The 11,561-nt window shown below is 40.5% G+C and overlaps 1 protein-coding gene across 1 annotated transcript; it reads right to left on the reverse strand.

Moving 5' to 3' along the window:
* Nucleotides 1-542: 542 nt before the first annotated feature.
* On the reverse strand, nucleotides 543-11,312 carry ENC1 (ectodermal-neural cortex 1). The gene is made up of 3 exons (XM_019517688.1): nucleotides 9,445-11,312; nucleotides 4,774-6,586; nucleotides 543-1,744 (listed from the first exon to the last, which is right to left on the reverse strand). The coding sequence occupies exon 2, from the start codon at nucleotides 6,572-6,574 to the stop codon at nucleotides 4,805-4,807; it is 1,770 nt and encodes a 589-aa protein (XP_019373233.1). The 5' UTR covers nucleotides 6,575-6,586; nucleotides 9,445-11,312; the 3' UTR covers nucleotides 543-1,744; nucleotides 4,774-4,804.
* Between the last annotated feature and the right edge of the window lie 249 nt (nucleotides 11,313-11,561).

The raw sequence follows: 11,561 nt of genomic DNA on the forward strand, positions 1-11,561 counted from the left end.
AGTGGGTCTGGGGGGAGGGGGGAGAGAGAGGGAAATCCAACATTTTTTTTCATAATGAAGTCTGAGAAAGAAAGCACCTATAAAACATAAGCATCTGCTATCAAGAAAAGAGTGGGTTTGTACTTGATTCAAGACTCGACTGAGTATATCAAAATTGGTATGATTAAGTTTTGGTTTATCAGGTTCATATTTGACACTTGAGTATCCAAAGTATTTGAACACTTACCTAGCTATCTATGTAAAAAAGAAAAAGAAAGGTACAGCAGCTTGAGGGTTACTTCAGAACATATTCAGGTGATGAAAATATCAAAATGAATAATTTTACTACACCCTTTAGACCTCTGAAAGCATGCAGCATGCTATGTACTTCAAACCACAGAGATGAACCAACCTAATCAGTGCAATGTTTTGGGGTTTTTTTAATAGTACTAATCTATCTTGGTTATTTCTTTATGTCCTTGAATCAGTAAGACTCCACTCCTTCAGGTATATGTGGCCATGGTAAACATTCCATAGTTTCAACCAATAAATAAATAAATAAATAACTTTGGACAATGCCTTTACTGGGGGCTCCATATACAGAAACTAATCCACAGTATTTTCTATTTAATCAGGAGGCTGCACAAAAAAGAAAGCTGTAAAAGATTTTGGCTATTCCAGATTAGAAATTCAAAGACATGACTAGGCAAATGAAATGTAGCAGGGACACTATCTACAAGACACACCACATGTAACCTGGGGAGTCGGTGGCCTGAGAAAGTGACCTCCATGGCTTCTTCCTTTACTATGCGTGTAATTTAAGATCCTGCCTTGTAATCCTTCCATTTCCGACTGAGGAAGCCATCCCCTCCCCCCTGCCCTACCCCTAACCTCCAACTGTTACTCAACAGTTTCTTTTTTTGTGCAGCAGAGCAAGTCAGAGATCACAAAATGTGCAAAACGTACAACTATTCACAGAAGCCCTTACAACATGAAGACAAACTGCAGGCATTGTTTCAGCATGCAAGCACTGAACAATAAATAGCTACATCTACAACAAGTAACATAACAGGAATGGAACAGTAAAGTCACTGATAAATACAGGGAAGGAAGGGGGGAAATTACAAATAATTTGGGGTTTTCATCGCTTGTTCCCCACTGCTGCAAAAGTTCACACACACACACACACACACACAGATTGTGCTGTTCCTTATCAGATAAAAGGTCACTAACTGCAGATAGGACAATACAATAAACTAATCTAATGGATGCTTCAGGCACTGCCTATAAACAAGCTCATTCCTATAGCAGAATTCTGCAGCAATACAGCTTTATCTTCATACACAGCGACATCTCACTGTTTCAGACCTGGCCTGCAGCTGGTGCTGACACTTCAAACTGTCACAAAGAGAGGTGACAACCATTTCAAAACTTCACGCACAAACAGTGGAGTCCATGGAAATTGAGAGTTGTGTGTTGCACAGTTATGAAAAGTTCTTTTTTTTCTTTAAATCACTGATTAACATTGGCATTTATCCACAATTGCTAGCATAGGGACCAGATCACAGGTTCATTCATTCTTATTTATACCATGTGCTGATGCAGTGGACATTTTTTCCTCTTATTCCTTCATGTATACGTCAGATAATTTACAAAGGTGCAGATGATTTTCTTCAAACTCAAGAGATACTGAACAATTTTTCTTCATAAAAACCATTTCTCCACAGCCGAGGTTCCAGTTTTCTTCTCCAAATAACGGAGTAAACTAAAAACAGAGAGGGGGAGTGGGGAAGGAAAGGCTTAAAGGCTTTTGTTGAGATAATTACACCATAAGGATTTTGGTAGATGTCAAAGAAAAACAAAGAGCCAGGCTCAAGATACAGAGACTCTGCTGATGGAATTTGGTGCGTCTGTATAATCACCAGCTACTGATAGTAAATAAGCCACCCACACAATTCCTTAGGATCAGATTCTGCCTCCCTTATTCATATAGCCCTACTTTTTACTCAGTGACTCCAATAGAAACTATTCACAGAGTAGTTTTATGTACATATAGTCCATTTAATTTTCAAAAAGTTAAGCTGTTTGGGCCAAATCAGTCTTTTTGCTGGATTTTGAAACAATTTTTTTAAGCACAGAAAAAAACAGTGCAATAGACTTGAGCTCAAAAATCAAAAAACAAAAAACCCCAAAACACAAAGAAAAAAACCCCACCACTGCATGAAATTTCTGTCTTATGGAACAACCTCATAGAATAGTGAGCACAACTGGTTTGTTTTAATCATGGGCCAAATCAAACCAGATCAGAGATGAGTAAAAGTGAGCCCGAGGTGAGAGGAAAAGGTAATCTCCCACCAATGCTCTCTGTTGTTCACCACGGAGAACTCTAAATTGAATTCACTCATAGTGTAGAAAGTGAACATATCGATCTACTTCTTAAAAAAAAAAAGTTGTGCTTTTCATTATAGCAATTTTTTTTAAATATACATCAGCTTGCCTTCTTTACACATGACAACACATTGTGCCTCACCAAATCCACAATGGACTTCTAAACAATTGATAATTCCATGTGAATGATAGACCTTAGATGATGAGATTTCACTTTTGTATTTCATTCTGAAGCCAGTCAGACTCAGACTCATTATTAGTAATGGCTTTTGTTAGCACTGCTGTGATTTAGAGGACATGTTCTGTTGTCAAAAGCAAATACAAAAAAACTCCAGTAAAGTTAATCTGAATGTACACATACAAATACAAGAGCAGCACATGGCCATATATCATCAGTGCTGCAACGCCTTAAAAAACAGCAGAGCACTCTCACAGGAAACACTTCAGTCTTGGCTTGAAACCTCTTTGCTCTTGTGAGTGTAAGACAGACCTGCATCATTATTTCCAACTTTTTTGTTGTAGTTCCTTACTGCTGATTAGCATCTTGTAGACTTTCTTCAGACTAGTGTGCCATTTTTCCCCTGGCATATATATATAGACATTGAAGCCAAAATATAGTGTTTCCTGTCATGAGATGAAGCTTAAAAAAAAAAAAAATGTAGACTACTCTTGAAAAAGTACAACTCAGCACCCCAAGCTTGAGAAAAAAACAAAGCAGACTAAAATCTTCCTAAGAGCTGTCAGGCTGGGGCCACACAGCACCATGAAAACAGAGGGTAATCAGAAGTAATTTCCTTTCTGTCCCTCCCACCCACTGACAGAACAGCAGGAGTCAGTAAAAATCTACTGGCTGGATGCTCATGCAACACTAGAGGGATTTCAGTTTATGGCTGCATTCCTCCAGTTATCTTCCATGTTAATAAAGCCAAATTAATGACCTCTAACAGAATATTGCAAAGCAAATGGAAGAGTTTGGTGCCATTATACTGCAGAATGCTATTTTTTGGAATAAACTGCTCTTTGTCTTGTATGCTGTAAGCTTTAGAACAATTAAATCAATCTTAGAAGAATAAGTCAATATTTTTCTTGGCACAGATCTGAGCCCGGGCATTTGTTACAACTGTTCTGATAACAGCTGAAATAAGTAATAATAGAAACTTGCTGAATGGTCTGGATTTGATGACTTGTTCAGTTTTCCATCTAGCAAGGAAGTTGTCTCTAAAAAGCCTAACCTTCTATTTGCTCTGTTTTTGAGTTGTTGGGAATATGCACTTAATCTCTAACACCCAGGATATGGCTAGTTAAGAGTGTTTGCTAATGTCAGATAGAATCCAGAACCCTGTATTCACAGGGGACAGACAGAAAGTTAGAAATGCCACAGGTGGTTATTCAACTTATTACTTAAAAGATATATAATTAAAAATATGACACCATTACACTTCCTACTAGATTGCAGCTCAGAGCTGCTCTTTTGCAGGTGCCAAATTTTGCCATCCTTAGTTTAAGCCAGATTTCAATACTAGTTAAGAGGCCAGCACTACAAAACTTACTCAAAACAGAGACATTAATGCTTCTAGCTACTCAGGTATTTTAATGGTTTTTCTAAAGATAAAAAGACAAAGCCATAAAACTATCAAACAATGTAGGCCAAATTTACACTTGGTTATGAGAAGATCTGTATTGAAGTCCTATTTGGTGTGAGCTCAAACCAACATGCATAACTAGAACAGTTTGAGCCAAGCAATTATTTCAGACAGCAGCATTAACCTTATTGGCACTACCTCTAGTCAGATGTATAACTAACTTTAATCTGAAAAGAAAACATGTAAGCCAGACCTAACAGACCAGATGCTATCTTGCTTTAAGCAGGTTTACGTCACTGACTTCAAAAGGTGTTTCAGGTAGGTGAATTTAGTCCTTGCATATACATTGGTAATAAAGCAGTTGCAACTTCTTAAAAATCACCATCCTTTAATAAACACCAGTGCTTCTTCAGGTCATGAGCAAAGGATCAAAAGTGGATATTTGGATACTCATGTGGACTGGCCAGCCGTGTGTAAAATCAGGAAAATATGACCTATCCCTATTAATAATTAAGATGTGAATTATTAAACTATATTTTCCAATTAGCATCAGACCTCATGGAAATAACATGTTCAACATCTAAACTGTGAGGCAAGGTGATCCAGTGGAGAGAACTTGGTACTGAGAGTCAAAGATGCAAGTTCCATTCTTGATTTCATCACAAACTTGAATATGACTTTGGAACAGACATCCCATATTTGAATACCATAGTTGCCCCAACTACAAAACAGGAGTAATGGCACTTACCCTCCTTTTAGCATTACAGGTGAAGCTATGCACTAAGTTTTATCATAGGTGTATTCAGATACTATCATTTCTTACCTGCTCATCTTTACTTGCAGCATACACATAATTAGGAGGGGAGATGTTTCCATGTGCTGACAAATGCTGTGGGAATCAATGAATAGGGCACAGTGGTTATGCTGTTCCACACATCTAGTGTGGGATCATAGCAGTCTAAAGTTTTGCATCTTTGAATCCCGAAGTAGCCTCCAACAACATACAATTTGTTTCCAGATGCTACTGCATGGCAGCTCATTCTCTTAGCTGTCACATCTCCCACCTTGGTCCACTGGTATGTTTCACTGTTGAATTTATAAGCTGAGCATGCAGAGAATTCAGTATCTCCACCCATAATAAAAATCTGGTTGCCCAAAACAGCTGCAGCTGTATAGCGCCAGGGCTGGGGGCAGGTGGCTGGCACTGTCCATCTGTTTTCACACTGATCATAACATTGAACTTTGGGCAGCTTGTCATGGCTCACGCTAGTACCACCAAAAGCAAAAAGCTTAAGTTTTGCACTGACTACAGCTGCATTGCTTACTCCTTCTCGAAGTGGAGCAACCATTGTCCATTTGTTGGTCGCAGGGTCATACTGCTCTACTTGCTTTAAGGATACTGAGGGGGAAGCAGGAAGGCAACCAGTTGCTGCCGTATGTCCTCCAACAACATATAAACAATGTTTGAGTTCAGCAGAACCATGGCCAAATCTAGCTACCAGCATGGGAGCAGCCTTGGACCACTCCTCATGAAGAGTATCATATACCCACACATCTTTAGAGACTCCATTTTCTGATCCCCGGCCCCCAGTGATATACACTTTGCAGCCGATAGCGCAAGCACTGAACTCCTTCCGTGGACTTGGAATGTCAGCCTTTGGAATAATCTCCTTTGCCTTTTGGTCCACCAGATATAGCTTGTCACACATAAAGGTCTGGCCGCCCAGAAGAAAGAGTGAATGGCCAGTTTTACGAGGTCTGGCACACAGACTGGTAACCACGCCATCATTCTGCAAGATCTTTAGCTTGCATCTTATAGATTCTTCTACTAACTCTTTGCTTTTCCTTTGCTTTGTGATAAGTTCTTCCATGGCTACATTCTCCATGAGGTATATGGCTGGCAAGAGAGCCAGTCTCACAGTCTGCAACAGTTCAGGTAGATAACAGTGGCGTTTATTCAGGTCATAGTTAACCCAGTTCATAGCCGACTCATACACTAGTCTTTCATCTTCAGTTTCTAGTTCTTCACTGGATAGGAGCTGCACAACCATGTCTTTTGGCAGCTGGAGAAAATCTTCACTTTTACTGATGGTTTGAAAGTTATTAAGGCACATCCTCCAAGAGAGCTCATAAAGTTTGGTGCACTGGTGAGCATCGGACAGCAGCAGCATGCCAAGGCAATTGGTAGGGTGAAGGTTCTTCTCCAAAAACTCTGCACAAGCATCTCGGATATCCTGGAATTCTAACATGTCTCCAGCCTCCAGCAGGGACTCTGCATTCTCTTCATTGATGATAACTCTGGAGGAGTATGCATAGTCCAGCAGAAGCTCTAAGACTTCTGGGTGAATAGAATTATGGAAATTGACTTCACTAGCCTGGCTCTCTTTAAGTCCTCCACTGAACATTGCTTCAAAGTAACGACTGCAAGCAGCTAGAACAGCTCTGTGGCATGGGAATGACCTGTTCCCAGCATGAAGCAGCACATCAGTAAAGAGACGCTGTTGGCGCAGAAGGTTCAGGTGAGTAAGGACACTATCAGCATATGACGACTTGTGGAATAAGTATATATTTATGGAGCCAGTGCTGGCCCTAGATTTACGATTCTCATGCATGCTGACTGACATTTTCTTCCACACCTACAAATAAAAGAAAAATTACAGAAGATTAAAAGACTCTCATGACAACTGTTTTATAATGCTTTTTTAATTAAATTGAATTAAAGGTATCCCTGACAGTGACAGTAAGCAGGAAAAAAAATATTCTGAAGCTCATCTTCAGAGTGGCCAAAGAACTACATTTATTTCAGTGTGTATCTATTTTCTTCTGATGACTTTCTTAAAAGGACATGCTCCAAAATTATTGCCCAAGGAGCAGGTTTATCTTGGGAAACCTGATCTCCAACCTTAGTGATGGTACAGTACAAAAGCAAGTCAGAGCGGAAAAAAAAAAAAAAAAAGAGCTCATTTTCTCACCCCTCCTCATTGCAGACCTGCTGATTCATTATACTTATACAAACACACACATGCAAGCTTGAAACATTCTCCAGCTTTGAATCATAGCAGGAAGAGTTACCAGACAGGATACCTTGTGGAATGTAAAAGAACTGCATGGAAGAGAAGACCCAACTAATTCCATTAAGATGCCTTTCTTTGGTAGAAGGATTGTTCTGTAGGCAACAGCAGGGAACAGGATAGGTAAAACAGACACAGCAGACTTTTTTTTATATGACCAAAGCTTTATTAACATATTATAGCCAAGTCTTACAGAGATCCATGTCTTCCACATCTCCAGCAGCAGCCTGCTATTGGCTGATCTCAAAATTTTACATTGCAGTCTCAGCAGGGTATCTTAATGCTATGTGCTGAAAACAATGGAGCACCGCTCTTCTGCAGCACCCTAAGTTAGACTCCCAGAGTGCACAGTGGTTCTTCCAAGGGTGTTGGGAAGTAGGAGAAAGGGGAAGAAGGATGGGGCAGGAGAACATGTTTAAAATATTTGGTGGTGTACCCTTGCTCCCAACCATTTCAAATTCAAGGCACCCTTTTATAGACCTCTCTAAGAAAGTGTCAACTCTTAGCTTCCACTCATTTAATTTTTTGAGTGCAGATATAACAGCCATTCTTCTGTTGTAGTCAATTCAGAAAGATCACGACCATGTCTGAATGTTTTTAACACTATGGATTCCCATTTGAAATTTCTGGGTCTATCTTGTGAATCATGCTTGCACACCTAACAGTGCTAACATTGCATGGCACCCTGCAGTACCCTTGGTAGAGAATCATTACTCTAGGTTGGGCTAAGACAGAAATTCAGCCAAACTGATGAGAGATACAGGAATAGGCATGTGGACTATCTTAGAGAGGACTTGGCATGAGGATTTGCAGTTTCATACCTCTTGTGGCCAAAAACATCCCTTTCTACATGTGAAGCACAGAAGCTACTGCAGCCCATGGACTGTAACATACCCCCCTCAGAAGAGGGGTTTAATTTATTACAGTCCCATTTTGTATATTTATTACATTACAAATGCATATATTACATGGCAATTGTATACAGTCAAAGGAGAAAGCAGGAAGGATGCCAGCCTCCCTAATAGCACTGAAATTCCCTGCACAAAACTGCCCTAACTATGATTTGGGGCAAGAGATAAAGTAGGTTTTTATATCTGCTGTAAGATATGTGGACTCTGACCACCTGTGGAGGTCTTCATACAGATATTTTTCTCTCCTATAGTCTGGAACATTATCTTTCTCTGAACATGAATTAGCAGCATAGAAATATACAGTCCTGCTCCCACACTTCATTCTTTCCAGAGGAAAAGCTGTAGCCGATTTCCTCAGAGCAGCATCTTAATAAGTAGATTGTGTAGGAGTCTGAATAACTTGAGATATGTCACCCTAATTAAAACAAAGAATAAACAGTACCTTTTCAGAAAAGCTGTAGTTTTTCACAGAATTCATATACTAAAACCCACATTAGAACAAGAAATGCTGTTTAAACTTTGAAGGGAACAGCAGCATTTAATGATGTTATATCCATGTGGGAAATGACAGGCTTAAACACCCGCTCACAGACTGCAACATGGCATATATCCTCTACCATGCTTCAGGGAAGCAGTGGTATTACACAGCCACAGATGACAACAAACATGTGCTTTGCCTTTCACTTCATAGTCATGGGAGGTAGTTAGTCATGAAGTCAGGCTGAAGGCAGGACAGGATATCATCTTAGAAACTAACTCATTAAGCTTTCATAAGCGACAGCCTCCTTTACCATTTTGTAAAACATGCTAAACAATGCTGTGACCTACTTCCTTTAACTGGGAACATAACTATTATTAGGAAGTTATCAAGGGAGCAGCATGGAAAGTACATAATGTTTGTACTTATCAAATATGATCCAAAGCCTGCTGAAATCAATGGGAGTCTTTCCTGTTACTTCAATAAGGCTTAAAATCATTTCCTCTGTGCTGTGCAACTGCTTGGAAAACATGTTTTGAACAATGCATGTTGGAACAATGCTGTGTATTCACTGCTGTGCCTTTAAGTATAGCTCTGGACAAGTGCAGAACTCAAGTACGCTTTTAAAATACATACACCTCACACAGCATACTTGAATTTCCTTTTGAAGATAATTGCACTACTTGACTACTCAATGTTTGGGTGACATTCAAGCATCCAAAACACCAGATTTAGACTTAGATTTACCCATTTAGTCAATTGCCAAAAGGGATTATAGTGACCATGTGCCTCAAATTACAGGTCTTTGTAGCTAAAGGACCACAGAGTCATGGATCCAAATATTGGTCCACCAACAGTTTATATGCAGAGGTGGGAAGATCAACTCTCGTTTGGCAGGCACCTAGAGGTAAAACCTTACTGGGAATGCTATGAAAGTTATGATTCAATATACTTTCTGTGTTTGTGCCTGAAAGCTTGCAAAGAACAATTTTTCCAACTATTTAGCTGGTCTAATAAAAAGATACCACATTTACCCAAAGAACCTTGTCTGTCTATGATTCAATATAGGGCATTTAGCGTCTGTCTAGACTGCTCTGGTTCATGTTTGGGGCCCAAGCCTTGAAGAATGCTTCTGCAGGAGTGTAAAAATCAATGGAAGAAAATGAAGGTATATAGGAACCCCACAAGCACTCCAAGCATCTTGTGCAACTGCTGGTAAGGGCCAGGTCCTACAAGGATCGATCCCTGATCCCATGTGCATTTCTCATTAAAACCAAAATGAATGGGACTCTGCAGCAAATGAAGGTTAGATCTCTGTGGCAAATTCTTTGTGGCTGAACTATCCCTCTGTGTACTCAAGGAACTACCATTATAGGGTTCAAAATTAAGTGCTTATGGCAGTTGCAGTGACAGGTGAAGAAAATTTCAAAAGGCTGCAAATAAAAGAGGTCTGATCCTGTCCACCTCTAAGTTGTGGCTGTACAGCATCATTCAGAATAAGGCCAGCATACACGACCCTCTGTCTGAAGCTAGTGGACAGCAGATCATATGCACAGGTGTGCAACAGAGGTGGGAAGTGCAGATCACTGCAGGTTGCCAAAGCCTTCCCACAGCTCTAGTAACAAATGTTGCTATCAGTTGAAAGAATGATACAATCCACCCTGGGGGGTGGGGAACCCTAAATAAGGAATTCAGAATTTCACCTCTTTTCTACTTTCAAAGTGATATCCTAAAATATAGATCTGGTCTTTCAATAACCAAATGCCATTCCCAGAATATTTTGGCCACTGCGTTTATTGTAATAAAATTATGATAAAACTGTCTTTACAGAAGAATCTGAGGTACGTCGAGTCACGTGCAGAACAGAACAAAGACAAATATCTACTTCTCCTGCATGCTTCACCAAAGGTTTTATGTACACTCTACATAAAGGCAGTGCACCTAACCATTAAAAAGCAATATTTTTGTAAGCAAATCTGGTTTGCAATTTGGTATGCTGTTTGGACCCAAATATTACAAAAGTATTAAAAGTGGTCAGCCGACTCCTTTGATTTCTTCATTTGTTGACAGATATTATGCAAGCCTCACATATTTCAGAAGAGGTAATATACATAGTCACTAAGCAAATGTTCATCTTGAAAAAAAATGAGTCAAGTCCCTTCAGGCAAGTTTTCCTTAGAAATAACAACATCTGTATGTACAAGACAAGCAGTCAGTAAACTACAGCATATACACACTTTCCACAGATCAGTAAGAAAGGCTGAACCAAGGGATCTTATTGTTATTATTGATACTACTACTACAATACCACCTACCTGTCACGGTAATATCAGATCTGATAGCCTAGGTAACGTAAGATGAAACAAGCCTTGTGCCCTACTTAACAGCTTTGGATTCTGCAGGTCTCAGCTCACGCAATTAAAAAACAAATGTTTTCAACTATTTCCACATTAATGGTGGGCCAGACAGAATTTCCTCTTTAAACACTGTCATCTCACATCCTTTCTCCAGGGTGGATGAACTACCCATGTGTGTACTGCAACTGCTCTCTTTCTGTTGCTAATTCTTCAGTGATGCTGAGGTTATTCAGAGCCAAATCCTGCTCATGCTTACATTCCTTGTGTAACGTCCCTCCCAGTTTTGCCTTCATTGCACAGGAGCTGTGCAAGGTGAGAATTAGGACATAGTTTCTGTTAAACCTGCCCTTTACAGCTCCCCACCAAGAGATCGAAAGTCAAAGCTAAAGCGACTGTGCAACACCAACACGGCGGGTGCCCCGAGGTCCGCTGGACATGGTGCCACAGTTATTATCCCGTCCCCTCTCCAATACTGGACCCCAAGCAGGGATCTCTCTCTCTCCCCCCTTCCAACATGAAGAAGGAAGAGCTTAAAAAAATTAAAAAAAAAAAAAATCAACCAACTAACATGACTTAGGTGATCCCCTCCTCCCTCCCCCAGTCACTAGAGAAGATGGAAGAAGCCACGTTTCGGGGGCACCTCTAGGGAAACAAGCCGCCGAGGCCAGCCCCGTCCCGCAGGTGTGCGGGTCTCGCCAGCAGCCCCAGTTCCCCCTGCTCGAGGGGCGCGATGCTCCGCGCGGGGGTCGCTGGGGCGAGCGCGGGGCAGGCGGCGGCTCCGCTCCGCGCCGGGG

Source organism: Gavialis gangeticus, unplaced genomic scaffold, assembly GCF_001723915.1.
Source record: "Gavialis gangeticus isolate Ggan-Ray unplaced genomic scaffold, GavGan_comp1, whole genome shotgun sequence".
Classification (NCBI taxonomy): domain Eukaryota; kingdom Metazoa; phylum Chordata; order Crocodylia; family Gavialidae; genus Gavialis; species Gavialis gangeticus.

What these genes read in the sequence shown, in the direction of transcription:
- ENC1 (XM_019517688.1), bottom strand. Translation starts at nt 6,574, where the DNA reads ATGTCAGTCAGCATGCATGAGAATCGTAAATCTAGGGCCAGCACTGGC.